This window comes from Danio rerio, chromosome 18, assembly GCF_049306965.1.
Source record: "Danio rerio strain Tuebingen ecotype United States chromosome 18, GRCz12tu, whole genome shotgun sequence".
In the NCBI taxonomy this organism is placed as follows: domain Eukaryota; kingdom Metazoa; phylum Chordata; class Actinopteri; order Cypriniformes; family Danionidae; genus Danio; species Danio rerio.
In genome coordinates this window covers 23,685,528-23,709,341 of record NC_133193.1, presented here as the reverse complement: position 1 = coordinate 23,709,341, position 23,814 = coordinate 23,685,528, and the positions used below count along the sequence as shown (strand labels likewise).

The window sequence follows — 23,814 nt, the reverse complement described above, 5'->3', positions numbered from 1 at the left end:
TTTCATTTATTTTCTCCCCCTCACCTTTTTTTTTTGTTAAATGTTATTCCTAAAGGCTTTTTTGACTCTGAGCTCAAACCTCTGTTTACAGCTCTTACATTTCTGGCTAAGAAATGTATATTACTAAATTAGTCTACTTCTTAAATTCCAACTATTTCCATGTGGATTGCTCAGTTGTCATTCTTTCTTCCATTAAAAAAATTAACCATGACCTCAACCACAAACAGGACAAATTCTGGAGACTTTGGCAACCTCTCCAACCCTTTCTACATAAACTCTGAAATTTTTATTTAAAGAGATTTATGGCTTATTTTGTTTTGTTTTGATTATTATTATTTTATTTTTATTTTTTTAAACACATTTAAAAAAAATTTATTTAATTTGCAGTGCTCGGGGATCGTTTGTTTGTTTGTTTGATTGTCTTTGTTAAATAATAATAATTAAAAAAAGCTATAAACCTGTACTATTATCTTTTTCAAATCAAAATGTTACTGATTTCAGAATTTTTTTAATCAAATAAATGCAGGCTTGCTGAGCAGACGAACAAGAAAATTGAACAACACCAAATCCTTAAATAGTAATCAAATATATAAGTGTCGTATTTACCTGCTGTCTAAATGACTGAAGTCTAAGAGGTTGAAAACCCGGCAGTTCTGAACATGGTAAATATTGTCAACATCCTAAAACAACAAATACATTCATTTTTAAAATCACCATTGCTAAATCTTAAAAAATACCAGAGGACTTAGTAGTGATTAAAACAGACCCACTGAATTTCCGCACAGCAAGGAAACTCATTATAATCACACAATGCTTCATAGGTGTCTGAAAATCCTCCTGTAAAGAATGAGACATAAATAATATCCATGGAACAGTTGTCAACAGCTGATCACAAAAAAAAAACATGGTAAGAGATGGCATTATCATCTGACCACATGGTCCGACTGCGCCGTTCACATGTTCTTCAACTTTAGAGGTGAGATTACAGAGCCGCTCTTGAAGGTCAGGGGGAACTTTCTTCAGCAACTTCCTGAAAGAAAAATACGGAGAGAGGGGTAAAGATATTTAAATAAAGATAACACCAGTGAAACCACATTAGTCAACGCAAACTCTTTTTTAGCTTGCCATTTAGTTTTACACACACACAGACAAAAAAATCAACCCGATGACCACGGGCGCACTTGATAACATTAGACGAGCTCTTCAAATGTCATGCTTGTTCCATTTGTGGGCAGATTAATCTGTTTATAATTTCCAGAAGATGATGAGTCACACTGTGGGAGACCTTGTGGTTTTTTATTACATGGGGAAAAAATGGGAGAAATTTGCCCTTAAATCTGTTAAGGCCATTTACTTTTTATGAATGCAATGTTGTCTCAAATGTATCTTTTGTATTAGATAATAATACTGATCCCTCTGTGAAAGTGATTAAAATGTAATTATCCTTTAAAGTTAACTGTTAACAATTAACATTAAACAAAATTAACAATTAACTGTTATATTTATTTGTTAGTTTGTTAGTTAGTTAGTTTGTTTGTTTGTTTGTTTGTTTGTTTGTTTGTTTGTTTGTTTGTTTGTTTGTTTGTTTGTTTGTTTTTATTGGATCACTCATGTATCAGATTTGCTCAGTTACACTGATTTATCCAGTCCTGAAACAAGTTATTAAATCATTCTATTAAACTGATACACAGAATGTGCCCCAATATTATGCAATGCTTCAACAGTATATATGAATTTTAAGTGCAATTACATGAATATATAAATATATATTGCTCTCTTTCCATTTAATAACCAAGAAAACAGCAGTTATTTAATCATAGCAAAAAGAATACAAGCTCTGAAATGTACAGGCATTATGTCACCAGATTAGGTTATTGAAATTTTATTATAATATACACTCATTGGCCACTTTATTAGGTACACCTTACTAATACCCGGTTGAACCCACTTTTGCCTTAATCCTTTGTGGCGTAGATTCAACAAGGTACAGGAAATATTCCTCAGAGATTTCAATCCATATTGCCATGATGACATCCATGATGCAACTCTCCCATTCTGCCACATCCCAAAGGTGCTCTATTGGATTGAGATCTGGTGACTGTGAAGGTCCTTTTGAGTACATTGAACACATTTTCATGTTCGATAAAAAAGTCTGCGATGATTCGAGTTTTTATGACATGGTGCGTTATCCTGCTGGAAGTAGCCATCAGAAGATGAGTACACTGTGGTCATAAAGGGATGGACATGGTCAGCAACAATACTCAGGTAGGCTGTGACACTGACATGATGCTAACAAAATACCAACAAAATATCCCCCACAGCATTACACCACCACCAGTAGCCTGAACCATTGATACAAGGCAGGATGGATGCATGCTTTTATGTTGTTGATGGCAAATTCTGACCCAACCATCTGAATGTCACAGCAGAAATCGAGACTCATCAGACTTGAATTTTTCAATTTTCTTTTATTAAATTTTGTTGAAGCCTGTGTAAATTGTAGCCTCAGTTTCCTGCTTTTAGCTTACAGGAGTAGCACTGTGAGTGGCCTTCTGCTGCTGTAGCTCATCTGCCTCACAGTTAAACGTGTTGTATGTTTAGAAATGCTCTTCTGCATACCTCAGTTGTAACAAGTGGCTATTTCAGTTACTGTTATCTTTCAATCAGCTCAAACCAGTCTGGCCATTTTCCTCTGACCTCTGGCATTAACAAGGCATTTGCGCCCACAGAACTGTGGCTTACTGGACATTGGCTCTTTTCAAACAACTATCTGTAAACCCTAGAGATACTCAGACCAGCCTGTCTGGCACCAACACCCGTGCTATGGTCAAAGTCACTTAAATAATCTTTCTTGCCCATTCTGATGCCCAGTTTGAACTGCAGCAGATCATCTTGACAATGTCTACATGCCTAAATGCATTGAGTTGCTGTCATGGGATTGGCTTATTGAAAATTTGCGTTAACGAGCAGTTGGTCAGGTGTACCTGATAAAGTGGCCGGTAAATGTATATTTGATACTAAAGGCTTTATCAATCTGGCTATTTGAGAGTTAAAAGAATCCCCTTTATTTTTAGACACATGGCCAAAAATACATTCATGTGTCAATGAACAGATGAGAACTACATAAAGACTTTTAGGATGATAAAACTTAATTTTAAGCTGTTTACACATCTGCAATAAAAAGTGGTGTTTAAAAACATACAATTCATAAACAAACCATTAACTAAGACTATTAGCTCAATAAACTACTATTTAGCTGCTTATTAGTAAATAGTAAGTTAGTAGATGGGTTTAGATATTATGTAGAAGAATAAGATCATATTTTGTAACAGGCTGAATCCTCTGTTAGCTGTCACTTCAATGACTTCAGCTAATCAGTTTTGGACAACATACAATCTGATGTAAGTGAAGTCATCTTTCACTACTGTATTGTTTTTAAATAGAGAAAACATTTTACAAGTAACTTTTATTGTAAATCTTAGACCTTATTCTTGAAACAAAAAATGACCAATAAAAAGGTGTGAAGCACCATATTAAAATTGATTTTGAATGCCTCGTGTACTGTATGTGTGTATGTGTGTGCTTCATCAGCAGAGCCATGAAGATGAACTGAATTTCACTTCTGATCATCCTGACCACAGAAATATCTTCCTGTTACATCTGACCTTTGTATGCAAGATGCCTAAGTAATTCTTGAAGATTTTGTTAAGAATATTACGCACACACCTACGTGGTAATTTTCTAAGTATATCTTTGTTTTTAACCAATCAGGTTGAAACACCTGTATGTATGAAGCAGTTAATGATGTTATGTGAGAGTACGAACACTTTGTGAGTGTTGAAGAAGGCTTCCGCTGATGAAACTGCAAACAATCTTCAGAAAACTTAAATTTTAAAAATGTCAGACTGATCATTTTTGGGTTAAAACTGCAATTTTCCATCAACAGGTACACATTAAATAAATACCTGTACATTTTTGCATGTGTCAGTTTCCATGTATGACATTTACCAAATAAAGTGCCTAATAAAATTAGCATAATAATTTTTCTAATTTAAATGAGAAAAAAAATATTTTATCAACCTGTCAGTTGCCAAAATGCTTGAAATTGTTGTCACACCTTACAATAAGGTTTTATGAGTTAATGTTAGTTAATGTATTTACAGTACTAAAGTAAACAATAAAAAGTGCATTTGTTACAGTAATTATTAAGCTTTGTTAATGGTCATCAAAATGAAGTCATTCATTGATAGCTCTTGTTAACTCACAGTGCATTAACTTATGTTAACAACTAAAACCTTGGATTTTAACCTTTAGCTAATTTTAAACCATTATAAGGGATGGAGGAAGATCCAACATATTTCATTGTTAGATAAAATTTTTAAGCAGCTCTCTTAACCCTCTTCTCTTCAACTCTTCTTCAATCTTCAATCAGTCACCAGCCAAAGTGTGACCTATAGGCCATTAGGCCTCTCCTAAGCTGAGGCCAGGCTTCAGCCTTCTCACTCTTCAGAGACTTTCAGAATTAAGCCAAGTCTCTCTATTCTGGATAATTCCAACTCATAACCTCGCTGGAATGCTGATCAACCGATCAGAATTGGGAAGAAGCAGCAATGACTCATTAAGAAACTTCTAAGCCAGCATCCACCATGTAAACCACAAAACAAAGAAACTATGCTTTGTGTTAAAAACAAGGTGATTCAGTTTTTTTGATGATTAGTTTTAGGTTATTGATGTTGAATTGCAACTCTCTCACTCTTTTCTTGCCTTTCTGACTTCATGGGGCCTTCTCGGCCCTGTTTTCTTTTATGCCCATTTCCACTGAGTGGTACAGTACAGTTCGGTACGATTTTATTGCCGTTTCTACTGTCTAAAGGTACCAAAAAGCAAACCGTACCATACCACTTTTTGGGTACCCATTCGAGGTAAAAAAAAAAAAGCCACAAAAAAAGGCTATCAAAAGGCAGAGTAAGACACACAGCTGAACGCTATTGGTTTACAGAGATACGTCTTGTGCACAAGACAGAAGAATTAATACAAAGGAAGCACTCACAATCTCAAACAATTCTCAAGTTTTTACACACAGAACAATTTACTTGAACTCAGAGATAAAGCCACAGGTTGTACTAATGCGTTAATGTACTAATATAATTTTTCCAGGCCAGAAAATTACTTGATCTTCAAATTGAAGTTGCTCTAACAGATGTGCAGTTCAAATCAACCCAAATATTCATAAATAAATAATACCTTCTTATTATTAATAATAAATAATCAGAATTTTATTAGCTTAATTCGCTACACCATGATTAGCAAATGATGTACCCATATTGTCCATTCTTAGTTATTTTAAGTAAATACATTAACTTAAATTAAATAATAGAACCTTATTGTAAAATGTGACCCAAATGTTTAACATAACACAGGAATCTGTCTTTGGTAGCAGAGTGTTTTCACAAAAACAAGCAGATGAGCTGATTATAGATGAAGATATCAATGGCTATCAGTGCAACCTTACACTATAAAAAATGATATGACTAAAAGTCATGACCAATAACAAATGTTTTTTAGTTACTTTAACTTATTTTAATAAGCTATTCAGGTTTCATCTACATTTGTTAAGTTAACTAAAAAAAAAAGTCAGTAAGTTTAGTTTTTTTTTTAAGCATTTTTGAACTATAATGAGCACCGGGTCTTTAAAAGCACTAAAGCTCTAATAAAAGAGAGCCATGATGAGCTGTGGTGATGAACAGATCGCTTACCCTGGCGAAGAGTCCGGGAAGATCTTCTTGAGCGAGGCGGTGACATGGCTGACCACAGCTTCCAGATCCCGCACTGACATCAGGCCCAGAGAGTAGATCTGCCTGTCCGTCTCAATGACCACCTCACATAAAAGATGAACAAAGATAACTGTAACTATGATATAAAAAGCACAAAACAAAGAACTAACTAACCCACCAGCTCACTGGAAGAGGATCTGCGTGTTTTCACAACTGGCTTGTGTTCGTTTCAAATCCTGGTGTATTTATGTTGAGTTCATTTGAGAATATTTGTTGAATGGTAAATCATACTCAGATTTGCACAAGAATAATTGGTCAGAGATTAACCAAAAAGTGGCCCGACTGATCAAGAAAGCAATCCGACTCAATGGAACAAACAATTAAAGTGATCATAATCATAATTAATAAGAGGAAATGTGCTACATAAAAAGCAGCAGTGAATTTGATTCTGTGAGTGAATACTGTTAGTTATATTCATTATAAAAGAGTGTTTCATCATGTGAAAAGTATCTAAACAGCGGGGAAAACAAGTACTGAACACATTACCATTTTTCTCTGAATACATATTTGTGAAGATGTTGTTGACTGTCACCAGATGTTGGCCAAAACACATACATGCAATGAAAACAAATCTAGTTAGTTAACAAAATAAGTTATGCGTAATAAAATGAAATGACGCAGGGAAAAAGTAATGAACACAAGAAGAAAGGAATGTGTGGAAAGGCAGTGAAAGCCCAGACAGTAGCTGAAATCTCTAAATAGTTATTCAGCAACCCTCAGGCCTTCGTCATTGTAAACTAATATTAGCTGCTTCGGTCCATCATCTCAGCAGGATGATGAAGATGAAATCAGGGTGGACCTTTTCAGCAAGTCAGTGATCCAAAACACAGCCAAGGAAACAAATACAAAGTAAAGCACAGATTTGAGAGACGAGACCCACAGAACCATCAAGATTTTGACACTCTGTTGAAGTCTGTGAAAAACTCACACCTAAGCAATGCATGTGACGTGATTCTCCATATGAGAGGCGTCTTTAAGCTGCCATCACCAAAAAAGCCTTTTATATACACTATTAAATATGCTTCAGTAGCTCAGTACTTTCTCTTTGTGGCATTTCTTTGTTATACACATAACACATTTTTTAGATTTTGTCTGAGATTTGTCTAGAGTTTTGTTTGTTTTCTGTATTGTTTTTTTTTTTGTGTTTTTTTTTACCAAAATCTGCAAAAAAAAATTTAGAAAAATGATTTATATATTATATTAGAAATATTATTTCCTGGAAAAAACCTTACATGTTGACAACTTCTCTTCCATGGAAATTCTTGAATCTGATTGGCTGAAGTTGTGCCAGAGTTATTGCAGAGTCATGAAGAGAAAGAGTTGCTAAAATTAAAGTCTAAAATATTTGATTGTCGTGTGATTCATGTAGACTTAAATAGTTACAGGAAGTGTTTTGTGGTTAAATCAAATAATGTTATATAACATTAAAACATACAAAATCTTGTTTAAAACAAAAAACATTTGTACATTTATCAAATTTCAAAACCAGCCATTTTAAGCTGTAACTCTAAGTGCTAAGTGTTTGCATTAAGTGCTAACTTTCAAGAATCACTGAGAGGCTACATGAGGTGCCATTGCTGTTGAAAAATCGTTCCATTGGAGTCAAAGGAGTTGTCCCCAACTCTCGTTCTTTCTCTGAGTTGATGCACAGGAAGTTCCAGTCAGTTTTGATCACAGTTTGAAATAAAAGCACTTCCCTCAAGCAACCTATAGCAACTGAGCAGACAGTCGATGGAGTCTTTCTCTGTGTGATCTTTAGTACACCAACATGTGCTTCATCGGGAAGCTAGTGGGGATTAACTTGCAAATATGTTCCAAAATATTTGAAAAGAGGCAGCTAACACATGCTGCTATGAGCTATTAGATATGACCGTGTCATTTAGATGCACTCTCTCTTTCATGTGCGTCCTCTCTATCTGCCTCTGACTGCTAATGGGACTAGGAGATCTAACATGTACATAAAGCACAGCTAGTTTTATCTTCTCTAGAACCAAAAGACCAAGGAATAAGTGAGACAACACATCATGCATTTGAAATCCTTTGACACATGACAATCCATTGATTACACCTGATATATAAAGTTGAAATCAGAATTATTAGCCCCCTTATATATTTTCCCCAAATTTCTGTTTTAACAAAAAGATTTTTTTTCAACGCATTTTCAAACATAATAGTTTAAAAATCATTTCTAATAACTGTTTTATTTTATCTTTGCCATGATGACAGTACATAATATATTACTAGATATTTTTCAGGATACTAGTATTCAGCTTAAAGTGGCATTTAAAGGCTTAAATAGGGTAATTAGGCAAGTCATTGTATAACAGTGTTTTTTTCAGTAGACCACGAGTTCCCAAACTTTTCAGCGTGCAACCCCTAAAATGACTCTAAAATATAAATATACAAACATTGCGCACACAACAATAGGCCTATATAAACACAAGAAAATTGACAACACAAAAAGCAACAGTCTAACAACATTTTTAATCTTGAGTAATTAAGAGTAATTTATTAATTTGTTTAATTTATTAATAACCTCAACTAAAGAGACTGGTGGACACAATGTTTTCAACATAAATCTATTCTTGGTGTAATTTTGGAGATCATCAATCAAAAATCATTTTCAATGTTCAGTTGTGGTCTGTTTTCATTTTTAATGTATTTGTTTGCCATAAAGGTGTCAGAAAGTTGAATCGGGTGCTAGAAAATTAATCTGCTGCAGCTGACGCTATTGCTGCGTTGTTAATCTAACAAAAACCAACCAATCCTACAAAAATTTATTTAACTTTTGGAAATCACCAAGTGAACCCCTGTTATTGTCCCGCAACCCAGGAACACTCCTGACTCCCACTTTGGGAACCACTGCTATCAAAAACTATTTAGGGCCCTATCTTACACCCGGCGCAATGCGGCGCAAGGCGCGACGCAATTGTTGTTTGTTTTAGCTTGGTGCAAGAGTCGTTTTGACATTTTGCACCACGCTGTTTAAATAGCAAATGCATTTGCGCTCATATGTGCGCCCATAGGCATTCTGGTCTAAAAAAGGAGGTTGTTGTTGAGGCGCACTGCTGGCGCGTAGCTATTTTGAGGAACTAAAACAGACTGTTTAAAAGACCAGATCAAAGCAGGTCTATAGTCCAGCGCAGAGCGCGTTATTTGTGCGCCTTGCTTACTCACTGCTTAATACACACAGGATGAACATCAATACACAAATATCTTTACAAATGAAAAGGAATTAAAGTATTACAATTACAAAACATATTATTTTCTAGCCTACATAAATATAAAAGCCATACTTTCATGCCTTCTTAATCTCGGGGGGGCTTCTTCAGTTTATTCATATGTGTGTGTGTGTGTGTGTGTGTGTGTGTGTGTGTGTGTGTGTGTGTGTGTGTGTGTGTGTGGACAGCCTATATGCATGTTGATGGATAATGCAGAGGAATGTAAATTGGTGCACACAATAGGTGACCTATGACAAAACTGTTATTTCAGCCTGATCTCACAAGGAAACATAACTATTTTACGTTTTGTAAAACTTAGTTTATTTGTTAATTCGTACAAATTTGTACAAGCTCTGTCGTACAAAAATGTATGATTTTAAAAAGAAGGTGTGGCACCCAACCCTGTCCTTCAACTCAACCGTCATTGGGGAATAAGCAAATCATACTAAATTGTACATATGAGATCATATGAATTAATACGAACGAATTTGCCATGCGATTGTGTTGCTTATTCTCACATGTTATACATCTCAATGTTCTGTTGCAAAAGCAAACCAAACCAATAAAAAAATCCAACACATTTAGTCAGATTCAGAACAATGCACACAATTTGTTTGTCTGAAAAAATCTTCAAATTTCAAGACAAATTACACTTGAAATCCCGCTTAAATCGATTGCCCAACAGCATAACATTTAAAAAAGTTGAAAAACCACAGGCTTTAAACATCTAAAAACATCAGGACAGGAAAATGACATCAACTTCCCCAAATTCTAACTAAATCTTTACATTATACTATAAATACCTCTGCAGTTTAAACAGAAAATAAATCTAAAAATACTCTACAATAATCACCACTGTGGTGGAGTTATAACAACATGGATTCTGAGGGCTTTAGAGACATTGACCTTTAAAGATTACAGTATAGCATAAAAACACAATACACACAGACAAAAAACAGTGCACAATGTAAATTAGTTGTCAATGAATATGCAATTAACTCAAATTCGACAAATATCAGATAATTCCAAACTGAATTGGATAAATGTGAGTTATCTGTATTTTTGCATGTATTTATATCATTAAACACATTGGGGGGAGTGTGTTGTTATTTTAGAAATCTATTTAATTCAATGTTACATTAACAATAGTGAGAGTGAAGACTTTTACATTACAATTAAAATTACTATGTTATTCTTTTCATCAAGGAATCCTGAATTTTTCCTTTTTTTACCTATATTTCAATTAGGAATGTAGAATTTGATGAATTACCTTTTAAATATATTAAAACAGACATTTATTTACTTATACACTAAATAAACACACGTAATATGAGCAGTAATAATAAACGGTACACTGTAAAACCCAAAAAGTTAGGTTAACTCAAACCGTTTAAGGAAAGCTATTGCAACGAACCATTTGAGTAAAAAAACTAATCTATATGAGTACTGTGAACTTACTCCATTTAAGTTGAATTAATGAGGTATTTAATTAACTCACTACCTTCAACACTGAGTTCAAAACTTTTCAAATGAGTAGAATTAACTTTCAGTCAATTTTGAGTTAACTATACACTCATTTCATTTAATAAAGGTTTTACAGTGTAGGATAAAAGTAACTAAGCAATACTAAATGTCTTATAGTATCACTGAAGTTATGATGAAAACAGTCTCAAAACAGACGACAGTAAATATTAGGATCTCATATTTCCCATGTTGATAGTACAAGCATCTTCCATGCAAGGCAGCTTAAGAAATACAGTCTTTATTAACCCCCTTACATTCCATCCCTTATTTCATAATATTACTGTATTTTGGATCAAATAAATGCAAAAAAAAAAGATAAAAAAATATGTTGAATCTAGGCTAAATCACAAATTGGATCACATGCACAATGACATAACATATAAACACATTATTTATAAATAGTTAGTTTGTTTTGGTTGATAAATCACACCTGCCAATGTTTTACGAAGTGTTTTATAACAATTGATTATGTTTTAATGCCATTTCAGCAGCTTAGTCATGGCAGCACTTGTTTTATGTACTCAACATGTAATATCCAATCATATATATTGTAAAAAAGAAAACATAAAGAAAAATCGGTTATTGTAATTGGAGCATACCATCAGTGTGTCTCTTACCTGCTCAATGCTGTCGATGGTGATGGCATAGATCTCTAGATAGCTGAAGGAGCTTTCCACCTGCAGCGAGAGACACAAACACTGTAAACTGCAGACACACTCTCTCTAACATCGACATGCATTGGAAATGCTGTGACTCACAAGTTAACAGAAGAGAAGGTGGGGGTCAGGAAGGCTGGATCACTCATTGAAACTCAAACACAGAAGTTGAGCTTTGGAGCAAGTGTTTTTTTTTCCACAGGAACTTGATTTGAGTCATGCACTTTCAATATCATACTGATTTTGATTATAATGCCTTGTAACCTGTATTAAGAGCTAATAGGCCTAATTTAGCTTAAAAATACCATCAATCCTTTTTAGTTATAAAAGTTATAGTTCACCCAAAAATTTATATTTACTCAATTTACTCACCCTCAAGTGGTTCCAAATCTTTATTCAATTCAATTCAATTCAATTCAATTCAATTCATCTTGATTTCACTAGCACTTTTACAATACAGATTTACACAGATTAAGGAAGCTTAACATAGACATTCTAAATTGAAACACTAAGTCCAGTTTTCAGAGTTGCAGACTTTTTCTGCCACCTGACAAATTAAAGATTTGTGGCTTTTGGGGCTTTTTTGTGTGGCTTTTTAGGGTGATATCCTGCTGAAGAATTTACCCTCTCCTGGGGTTTGTAATGTAATGGGCAGCACAAATGTTTTGATACCTCAGGCTGTTAATGTTGCCATCCACTCTGCAGATCTCTTGCACGTCCCGATACTGAATGTAACCCCAAACCATGATTTTTGCTTCAGCAAACTTGACTGATTTCTGTTATAGTCTCTTGGGTCTATGTGGGTTCCAATAGGTCTCCTTCAGTATTTGTGATGATTAGGATGCAGTTCAACAGATGGCTCATGAGAAAGATCTACCCTCTGCCTCTTTTCCAAATGTTCAACTAGAAGTCAAGTTATTATTTGCTGCACTTACAACTGGGACCGACGCCAAGACTTTTGTCAGGTAGTGTGTATGTCTATAATGCAATAGATTTACAGAACCAAAATACATATTTTAAAGGCTAATGTTTTCTCCAATTTTATTGCAGAAATCTTACATTTTCTCAAAAGAATATTTTAATATTTTTTGATATTTAAAAAATATTTATATTTAAAAAATTCTGACTGTTTGCAGTATTTTGTTTTTAATTATAGAGCGATAAAAATAAACTCCCAAAATATTTTAAAATATACAAAAAAGGCATTTCGTACCTGATATCATCATTTAAATAAATGCAAATTAGTGCATAATTAATAATATAATAGATTAGATAAACAACATTTCAGAAAACTCATTAATTAATTTTGCTTCAGATTAGACCCTTATTTATCAGGGGTCGGCACAGCGTAATAAACCGCCAACCATTCTAGAATATGTTGATGCAGCGGATGCCCTTCTATAGTAACAACCCATTAATGGGAAACACCACTACACTCTCGCATTGTCACACACACACTCAAACGCTATGCCCAAATTTGCTTACCTAAATTTTAGAAAAATTTAAATATGAATAAGTTTGAGTTCTCAATGTAAAAAAAATCAGCTGGAGAAAAATAGAGGATATAACTGTTCATTGGTTTTACCCTGTTAACTAGACTTTTGGTCTAGTCTTTTCTAAAAGCCTCAGTCAAACCTGTTTGGTTTCTGAGCTGGAATATTAAACGAAACTTGAAGGGAATATAAAGTGTAATGGAGCTTTGCTAAGATTTCCCCCTATACAGGAATTTGAGTTAATGGTGGACGTGACCCACTGACCCTCCTGCTTCTAATCTGCTGTTTGTTTTATCAGCTGCATATTTACATCACTGTGTCAATTCACTGTTCAAGGTTATGTGCTGCTTTTGACTCCCTGGCAATGAGTGTGAAGAGTTCAAACTCCTGATGTTCTGAAGATCAAGTTTAGCATTATAATTTCTGAATAATGAATGTTTGTTGAATGTAAAACTATAGTAGATAGTGGTTATGCAACATTTCAAGTTTCATTACTTGGATTTTACTAGGATTTTTGGTTACTTTGCTTAATTAATCACTTAGCTTGTATTACTTCAAAACAAAACAAAATAAAATAAAACAAAAATGCCACTCTTCAAATAAACGTTCATATGATAAACACTATTTGAAAATAAATTATGCTATGTATTTTATCAAAATCATCTTAATTTATGCTGGACAAAAATAAATCTTGATTAACTGCATCAAAACAAAAAGTTAGTCTTGACGTATTACATGGGTTGTATTTATTATGTATAAATAAAGAGTTCAGATTCAAAAACCTCTAAATGCTGTCTGAAATTTACCTCATTTTTATCAGGCTCCTGTGTGTTTGTTCTGTAATATCAGTAATAAGTTCTTTTCCTGGTCTTTAAAGTGAAATATCTCAAAGGAGGCTAAGAAGAATTTCAGACGGCACTTAGAGGTTTTTACATTTGAACTCTTCATATATAAATACACATATGCATGTATATATTTGAGAAAATGTTTGTTTATATTTAGATCTAAAATATATATTTATATGATCAAATGATATTTAAATTTCAATATCTATGTAACAAAATTGTTTTGTATAGTTTTGTTTCATGTTATGTGTAACACATATGCATAATAAATATATACTGTATAATGCACACCCAAATCAAATATTATGTCAAAAAATTTTTTTTTTAAATTTTTTTTTTTTTTTGGTAATAAAAAAATACGATTAAAAAATTTAATAATCAACAAAGTCCTTTATATAAATATATTTATTTATGTGCTCTTAATACTAATAATACTAATAATGACAACCAATAACTAAAATATTACATAATATTTACCTACAATTAATTTATTTTATAATATATATATATATATATATATATATATATATATATATATATATATATATATATATATATATATATATATATATATATATATATATTATTCATTCATTCATTTTCTTTTCGGCTTAGTCCCTTTATTAATCAGGGGTCGCCACAGCGGAATGAACCGCCAACTTATCATATTTTACACAGAGGAAGCCCTTCCAGCCACAACCCATCACTGGGATATTTATATATTAGTTTCTTTTAAAAACTTTTTGTGGCTTTTCTGCCGTTTAGTCTGAGTGATGTGCAGTGTTTCCCACCTTCACTGGCTGCTTGCTGTAGAACACATGAGCTCTCCATTGCGAAATCACCTGTCAAAAGAGGCACACGGAATGTAAATAAGCCAATACTGCCATCTGCTGGTAAACAAAAAAAAACTTCTAAACATCAGCCTATCAAGTGATTTCTTTCAGTTGCATGCTGCTTTCAGTTTTCAGTTTTTGTGGCTTTCTGTTTAATAGTTCAGCAACCTGCATGAAGATATAGTTGTTGGTTTCAATTTTAGATGTTTTTTTTTTATTTTTCAAAGCAACAAGCAACAGTTTTTCCCCTTTTTAATGCTCACAAAACAGAAAAGAAGCATGAGGCTTTTAATGATAAATAGTTTCGCAATCAAACATTGCATTGCTGACTGTGCATGCAGAATCTTGCTGTGATGCTCTGCAGCGCACCAAACCTGCACATTTATTTAATCTGCACATCTCTACTCCAGCAGAGCGGCTTTACATCCACTTCAACACAAGAGAACCAGTGGACATTGACCCCATGCAAATCAAGTAAAACTGCTCAAGCTGTTATGTACTTAACCCACTTTTTTACATTGTGGATCTCTTTTCATATATATTTCATAAAATGGTTTAAACACAAAAATGAGTGAAATATAATATAATATTGCTTTTAAATATTGAATTTTATATATATTAAATTTTATGAATATTAAATATATATATATATATATATATATATTTCTTCTATTTGGATAACTCGAATTGTATAAATATAAAAATGTAGGCTTTTTATTTAATAGATATTTTTACATGTACATTTTATAAAGTGATATCACCACAATAACAGACCTATTATACTCAATAGACAAACTCATATTTTGTACAATAAAATAGCAATCAAATATTAGTAATATATATTCTTACAATTTTATAAAACACAAAAAAAACTTACCTCTGAATCTATAATAAAACATTATAAACTGTAAATATTAAATGTGTGTTTCAACACATCTATGGTTTATAATTTATATAATCTACTAATATATAAATACAACATTACATATTCAATTTAAAATGTTACAAAATTACAACAAATTTGGAAAAACGTTTTTGTATTGTAAATTTAAATACACTATCCCCTTTATATTATAAAATATAACAAAATGTAAGCATTATTACTTAATTACATTAAATTGAAATCAAATAAATAATAAAATTAAATCTATAAATTATAATAATGTTTAAACATTTTTATTTTACTTTAAAACTATATAATTCTTTAATAAAGTCAGTATTTTGTGTTTTAAATAATAAATGGAACTCATTTGCATGCAAACACTCTAATGAAATATATGGAATGTCTAATAAATTTATCCTGTACATTATTATATATACGTGTATATATGTGTTTGTGTATACATACCAGAACTCTGCTATCTGCGCGTCCCTTGCCCTGGTTGAGATGCACCAAACTCATAAACTGAACCCTTTGTGGCTTCAAATACTGGGTTATACCTTCTGCAACTCAAAAACACAACCACTTAAAGTCTACTGTACGCAGAAATCAAATGCTGTACAGTTCAGTTATATAATCCTAGAGCAACTTGAGGTTGCAAGGTCACAAACTCTTGCACAAACAATTACATGTCAAACATGGAAAAATAATAAACAAACCAAAGCAATACGTGATTTTCTCATATTCCAGTGGCTTATTCTGAGATTAAAATAAAAGTCTTACCTTTGAGGCAAAACGGGACCTCAGGCAGCGCCGCCATAATGGTTGATCACTAAATTCAGTGACAACCCGGTGAAGACGACAGTCCTGGCTCTCGTGCAAGTGTGTGACACTTGCTACACACACACACACACACACACACACATACACACATCCTGCTACTTTATGATTCATGCTCATAGGGGAAAACCGCAGCTTGAGAGTACAGGTCTAAGACAGGATATGACACCTGACTGCATGAAGTGCATCCTATCCATTACAGTCGATTCGAAATGTGCCATTTCACACATACAACAATCATTTATAGGCCGATGTAAATCAAATACACTAATATTTGCAAATGAGGTTAATGTGTGACGCTTCAGTCAGAGATTAGTGTGACACCTTTTGGCAAATTATTGACCTATTGACATTTGGCAGAGGCTTTGTGCTTCACAGATGTGTCAGGTTGCATTTTCGTAAACCGTTTTTAAACATACGAATAGATAAATGCTGACTGAAGAAAGTAAAATTGCTAAATAAGCATTTTTCGAGTAAGGTTCATCTTGAAACTGTGAAAACCCTTCTGACTAATTCTGAATTACTGGCACTACGCCTAACTGTCAGTCTAGGTTTCCATCTACCTGTTTTTATGAACATTTTGATCTAATCACATTAAAAATCGCCTGAAAGTTGTAGAGATTGTTATTTGTTTATGATGAAGTCCTTTTATTAGGTTGTCTTCACATTGATGATAGATATTCAGAGGTTCAGGAAGTGATTTTTCTAGGTGTCGATATCGGAACATCAAAATGTTTCTGTTTTATGATGTTTATAATTGTTTAAATCAGCCAAAATAAGAAATGCTGAAGAGTTTTATAGAATTCCAAAAGTTTTTCCTCATAAAGGGGGAAAAGTTCAAGAACAATATCTATATATAGTAACATCTGCTCTATGTGGGCAACTGGAGCTAATATAACCTAGCTAAACTGTTTACTCTAAAACGACTAGCAGGGTGCAAGTATCTACAACGCACAACTTAGTTTCCTCACGTGACAGAGAAAATAACACTCATGGCCCATACACCGCATGATTCTGAGTGTCTCTGTTTGCAACATTCTAGCAGAATAAGCAGGTAGGTGGTAGCACTGTTAATTCACCTTTTATCCTGAGCTTCTAATCATGAACAGCCCATAACAGGACCGAACCACTAGGGTGCTTCCTTTACACACCATTCTCATTAATGGTGACAGCCAATATTTTTATAAACCAAGGAAATATTGGGCTTAAAACACGGAAGCCAACTTAAACACAAACACAGATAAAGTTTATAACAAACCAACCCAAGCATTTAACCAATATAACACATAAAACAACTTTAAACCATCTCCTATGATGCACCTGCCTATACTGCTGTGGGCCAGGTCATTACATCACCCCCTCCCTAGAGGGTTACTGTACCCACAACCCTAATCTTTCACAACAAAGTCTAACAGGTGTCCAGGCTGGCGCCGAACACGCTCCGACCTTCTTGGTGTTCCACCCCCAGTGCTAGGCTCAGTCCTAAGTCCAACATTGTCCATTTCAACACCGGGGGACTGTAGTGGCATGCCATCTTGGCCTTCACCAGTTCTTTTTCCTGGGGCCAGCAGGTGATACAGTACCAACCGGGCCTTGTGTAGCACCACCCGCCTACCCCGTCCTGGCATTCGAACCCAAAAGACCACATCCGATATTTGGTTCAAGATCTCACCTGGCCCTTGCCAATGATGAGTCAGTTTGGGAGACAACTGATTTTCACAGTCATACTCCTGCAGTATTTCCAACCACCTTGCCACCTGGCCTTCAGGCAGAAATTTTGCATCCAGGTGAGGATAGCATAAACAGTTCTCAGTGTGAACTTGTTGCCCAATAAATAGGGCCTGAAGTGACAGCCAGGACCACTGCCAGCAACTCTTTTCGAGTGACACAGTAGTTCCTCTCTGGACGACTGAGGCTGCAATTGGCTACCACTTGCTCTCCTGTCTCTCCTTGTTGGTAAAGTATAGCCTCCACCCCCACATTACTGGCATCAGTGTCCACCAGGAATGGCTGGCTGGGGTCAGGGAATGCTAGGACCGGAGCATCAGTGAGGGCATCTTTTAGCTGTCTTAAAGCCACCGCACAGTCCTCAGCCCTGAATTACTACCAACTGAAATGTTTTCTCTTTTCTGTCAGCCGACGCAAAGGGCTAGCAATGGTTGAAAAGTCCCTAACAAACCTCCTGTGATAGGAGGCGAGGCCTAGAAAGCTCTTAAGCTCAGTAATGTTGGTTGGTGGTGGTCAGTCCTTCACCACAGCCACCTTTTCTGGGTCAGTTTAACCCCGCTTTCACTGACTACATGCCCCAGAAACTGTGTCAGACGGGTGAGCAAGTTGCACTTAGCTGGATTCAACCGCAGTCCCGCGTTGCGGGTGGCTGTCAGTACCTCTTTTAAATTGAGGATAGCCTGGTCAAAAGTGTCCATAAAATCTCTCAACATTGTAATTGCTCTCGTTGTCGCACACTTAAACGCTCTCCACACCGCCACCTCAGCTCCTCAACAGCAGCAACAGTCTCAGTTGAGGTTAGAACTTGCAGTGATAGTGGCTGGGGTATGTGGTTCTGTACTGCCAGGTTCCCACAGGACCCATCTGGAGTTTTTACAGCTAGCAAGTGAGGGCTGGGGAATGGAGCCAGTGAGCTCGAACCCTTAGACAACTGTTGCAGGATGGCAGGTTTATTATAAATTCTCTGACCTGATTGGAGTGGGAGAGTCTGGTTATTGAGGCAAAGGGCAGCCCCTGGCACATCAACACGCCCCAAGTGGGCCAACAGGTCTAAACCAACAGTACATTTATCTTTAATGTCAGCGAGCCAAAACTCACGACTTGTCTGACTTGTCCCCACAACTACAGGCAATAGCTTCTTCCCTGCCATCACTGTCATTTCTCCTGTGACTGTAAGCAATTCAGTATTAGTGGGGGTCCAGTTCTCTGCAAGAAGCCATCAGCTCCTGGTAATAGTCCCTTTCGTAACAAGCAGATTGTAGATCCTGTGTCCACCAGGGCGCTACAGGGCTTTCCGTCAACCACACAGTCCAGATACAGTCCTCTGGCAGGTCCGCAGCATCCCAAGATTGGGTAAACTTCATGAAGGGGTGCCAGGGACCAGGGTGAGGATTCCCTCATTGTCTCACCCCGGGGTCGTTTCCCTGAGGCAATCTCCCCCATGGCCGGGGACTTGGGGCTGGACTGAACTAGTGTGTGGTACACAACCCGTGGCAAACTGGCACCATCTGACTGATATGAAGCCTGGTCCCTCTGCATAGTCTCTCTTGACAGACGTCTTAAGGTAATGTTATTTTCTCAAATAACACACTCTAATTCGCCTATATTTCGCTCCATGATGGCATTTTCTTAACAGCCTGAATCCCACTTCTGACACCACTTTAACAGTTTCTGTATGTAGGCAACTGGAACTATTATCACCTAGCTAAACTGTTCATTTACCCAAAAATGACTAACAGGGTGCAAGCATCTATTGCACATAACTTAGCTTCCTCAAGTGACAGAGAAATTAACACTCATGTCCCATACACCACACAATTCTGAGTGTCTCAGTTTGCAGCAATCTAGCAGAATAAGCAGGTAAGAAGCAGCACTGTCAAATTACCTTTTATTCTGAGCTTCAAAACATGAACAGCAAATAACAAGACTGAACCACTAGGGTGCTTTCTTTACACACCATTCTCATTAATGGTGACAGCCAATATTTTTATAAACCAAGGAAATATTGGGCTTAAAACACGGAAGCCAACCTAAACACAAACACAGATAAAGTTTATAACACACCAACCCATGCATTTAACCAATATAACACATAAAACAACTTTAAACCATCTCCCATGATGCACCTGGCTATAATGCTGTGGGCCAGGTCATTACAATATATATTCATTCATTAATTTTCTTTTCGGCTTAGTTTCTTTAATAATATGGGGAACGAACCGCCAACTTATCCAGCACATGTTTTACTCAGCGGATGCCCTTTCAGCTGCAACCCATCACTGGGAAACATCAATACACACTCATTTACACACATACACTACAAACAATTTAGCTTACCCAATTCACCTATACCACATGTCTTTGGACTTGTGGAGGAAACCGGAGCACCCAGAGGAAACCCACATGAACACTGGGAGAACATGCAAACTCCACACAGAAATGCCAATTGACCCAGCCAAGGCTCAAACCAGCGGCTTCTTGCTGTGAGGTGATTGTGCTACCCACTGCGCCACCGTGACGCCCATATAGGGAGAGTGGGGGCAGTTTCAGTTCAGTTTCTCACAGACAGTTTTTTTGTGGAAACCCAAAATAAACCCACATCTATTGGACACCCACCCACATTGCTATAATATGTGTACACATGATGAAAAAAATGCAGAATTTAAACTTGAACAGACAAAGTCAAACATTGCAACTGAACCAAGCAGGGGGACAGTTGCAAAAACCCAAAAATCTACCAGAGGCTGCTGTGTACACTTTTTGACATCACAATAGTATGAAGCTGCAGGCCCGGAGACCCAACTGCACGCTCAGACCTGCTCGCTCAGACAGCTAGACCTGCACTTCCAGACCTTCACAGTGCCACCTGCTGTTTAAAAGATCGACTAACCTGATTTCAGCTGCTTCTAAATTGTAATTTAAACTATTTTTCTACTATAAAATATTAGGCTATGATTGAATAGATTATTATATGAAATATTAAACATACTAGATTTTTGATTCAAATGCATTAATTCTGTTGTATTTTTTATTAATTGTATTTGTAAATAGATATTGTTCAGTTACTTCAATATTTTCAGACTTCATATACAAAAAATTATTATTATATTTTCATCTTCATATACAATAAATTTCTTCACATACAATTATAGTACTCTAAGTAATTGTCTCACAACAAACTTTATTTTTGTGTATTTTTTCATGAGGTCCTACAAGTCAAGTTGTAAACAATGCATAGAAAAATTGTGAAAAATAATAATTGGAGTAAAAATTATTTTTTACGCAGAAAATAAGTGCTTTACATTCTTATTGGGGAGATTTTTCATTACAAGAGCAAAAAACTGAAAATATCTTCAGTCTTTGGCACATTGTATTAGTGTTGGCAGAGACCCACTTTTTAAAAGTAATATAAATTTGGGAAAAATACAAACCACAAGCAAATTATTTTTGATTTCACCTAAGAGAGCTCATATTGTAAATTCTATGCAGATTAACTGATATTTTGATTTCCAAAAAACGTGTTTGTAATCATTACAGAACTTATTACATAATAATTAATAAAGTGTTATTGTGTTACTGTTATTGTCTTTCGTAGCACTTTCAGATAGATAATACAGTAATATGAACAGTAGACCTATACAGCACTAAAATACGTTACCATTAATAATTGTGCTATAGCCAACATTTTATTTTAACATTTTTACTTTAAAGTTTTTTTTATTTTGCCAGAAAACATTGTTAGAAAATTGTCCCAGAATGGTACAATAATACAAAAATATCATAAAATAATGCTCTTTTGACACTAATTTTGATCAAATCAAACACTGCAATAATTGTTTGTTAGTGTAATATTTTACACCACATTGATTCATGCCATAAAACTTGGTAATTTTCAGGAATCGCTTTAATAATCAATAACCTTACAGGCGTTTCTGATGTTGCTACTTGCTAGAAAGTGCTGGTCTGAGTGTGCAGTTGGGTCTCCGTACCTGCTGCTTCACCCAACCCAACAGCAGGGGGCACTGTCTGGTCTGGAATTGCAGGTCTGTGCGCGCAGGTCTGAGCATGCAGTTGGGTCTCCGGGCCTGCAGCTTCCCCTTACTCCAAATTTCTCTCGCGAATGCCAATTGCTCCTGCTCTTCTCACGTAAATCCATTAGAGGGCGCTGTCAACTGACTGACTGACTGACCGATCAACTTACCCACCTTCCTCCTTTCCTTAATCCAACCAATTGTATTAATTGACCTGCAAACCCACTTCCCTAAACAATACCAACAATTTTCAAAAGCAATCCAGAAAAAGAAAAGCCCCCTGATTTTTACCACGTTTTCAGATTTTACCACATTCTCACCCTATTTACTTGTTTATTATATTTATTGCATTCTGTTTTTGTCTCACCTGATTTCTGGAACCATTCTTCACCAGACTTGAACACTGTCGTCATGGTCAACTCATCTGTGTGTCTAGTCTACTGATGTACATGGTGAGCTAATGTGACAAACTGGTAAAAAAAACTGGTACAAACTGGTAGTGGGAAAGATGTCCATACAGAGGTAAGCAGTCAGCTGGTAAGCGCAAAAAGGAACAGTGTCATACAACCACCCCCTAACGTTCATTTTAAAAAATGAAATGAAGCCATGCGTAGCTTTGGCTACATATTTCAAAAAACATCAGGTTGGATTTTATTCTATTTTTTTTTTTTTGGTAAACAGTTAAATGTGTTAAATTGGCCATATATGTACAGACCATAAAAGAACAAGCAACAGCCAATTATTAGGCGTAAAAAACAACACATTTTTTTTTGTAATTTAAACTGAACCTTTACTAAACTACTTCTTTGAACTTTGAAATGAATTTATCAAATAATAATTTTTTGTCAAATTAAATAACATTGAAATTGTGATAGAATTAAAATTGTACATTGTTAAAATGTCAAGCTTTTAAATGAGTTTTGTAGCTGGGGACAGTTGCAACTGTCCCAACCCTGTCAACCCTGATTAAACTGTCTATGCTAGCGAGATACAACAGCTTTAAGGCTTGACAGCCACAACTATTTAATGTTAAGAAAAAATTATTTCAATTACACAAATTAATGTTTTATAAAAACAGATTAGACAGAATGAGAAACTTTGATCATTAAAAAAAATATTTTTATTTTTACCTAAAAATATGTCTTATAGTGAAGGAATGGCCACATATGGCTGATTTATCTCAGATTGAAGGAGACTTTAAGAATAAGTAGTATAAATATCATCACTCTAGCTTAATCCTGAATGAAGGATTAAGTCTTGTTGCAGCTCCATGTTGCAACCGTCCCCCAACTCTCCCCTATATAAAGGCAGCATGTTCAACAAATAGATTTCTTTCAAATGTAGGCCACTGACAGAAAAAAATGTGTTAACAGTTTATATACAATAGTTCATAAATGATGTTTAACAGAGCAAGGAAAGTTTCAAAGTATGTCTGATAATATTATTACTTATTTAGGAAGTCTTATTTGTTTTATTTCGGATAGAATAAAAACAATTTTCAGTTTTTTAAAGACCATTTTAAGGTCAAAATTATGAGCCCCTTTATGCTATATACTTTTCTATAGTCTAAAGAACAAACTATCAATAACTTTACTAATTACCCTAACCTGCCTGGCTAATCTAGTTAACCTATTTAAGCCTTTAAATGTCACTTTAAGCTGTATAGAAGTGCATAATAGTGTATAGAATTGGAAAATATCTAGTAAAATATTATTTACTGTCATAATGGCAGATAAAATAAATCAGTTATTAGAAATGAGTTATTAAAACTATTTTGTTTAAAAATGTATTGAAACAATTTCTCCATTATACAAAATCGTGTGTGTGTGGGGGGGATGGGGGGTACTACTTCTGACATATATATATATATATACTGTAGTTTAATATACTGTTGGGTCACCACAGCGGAATGAACCGCCAACTTATCTA

At 35.0% G+C, this 23,814-nt stretch overlaps 1 protein-coding gene across 20 annotated transcripts in view; it reads right to left on the bottom strand.

Moving 5' to 3' along the window:
• carmil2 (capping protein regulator and myosin 1 linker 2) overlaps positions 1–16,345 on the bottom strand; it is a 93,978-nt gene extending 77,633 nt beyond the window's left edge. For 4 of the 20 annotated variants that reach the window (XR_012393765.1, XM_073929423.1, XM_073929428.1 and 1 more), the window contains exons 1-8: positions 16,070–16,342; positions 15,755–15,849; positions 14,365–14,415; positions 11,197–11,256; positions 5,757–5,878; positions 933–1,030; positions 771–837; positions 607–680 (exon numbers count right to left, since the gene is read on the bottom strand). Coding sequence is in view for 9 of the 20 variants with exons in the window: in XM_073929415.1 (XP_073785516.1) it covers positions 607–680; positions 767–837; positions 933–1,030; positions 5,757–5,878; positions 6,321–6,359; positions 11,197–11,256; positions 14,365–14,415; positions 15,755–15,849; positions 16,070–16,106 (647 nt within the window). In the remaining 11 variants the exon portion in view is untranslated. Of the gene's footprint in view, positions 1–606; positions 681–766; positions 838–932; positions 1,031–5,756; positions 5,879–5,952; positions 6,037–6,320; positions 6,360–11,196; positions 11,349–14,364; positions 14,416–15,754; positions 15,856–16,069 lie in introns of those variants that run through there. The other 16 variants (XR_012393763.1, XM_073929416.1, XM_073929417.1 and 13 more) reach the window with 13 other exon arrangements.
• Positions 16,346–23,814: the final 7,469 nt, after the last annotated feature.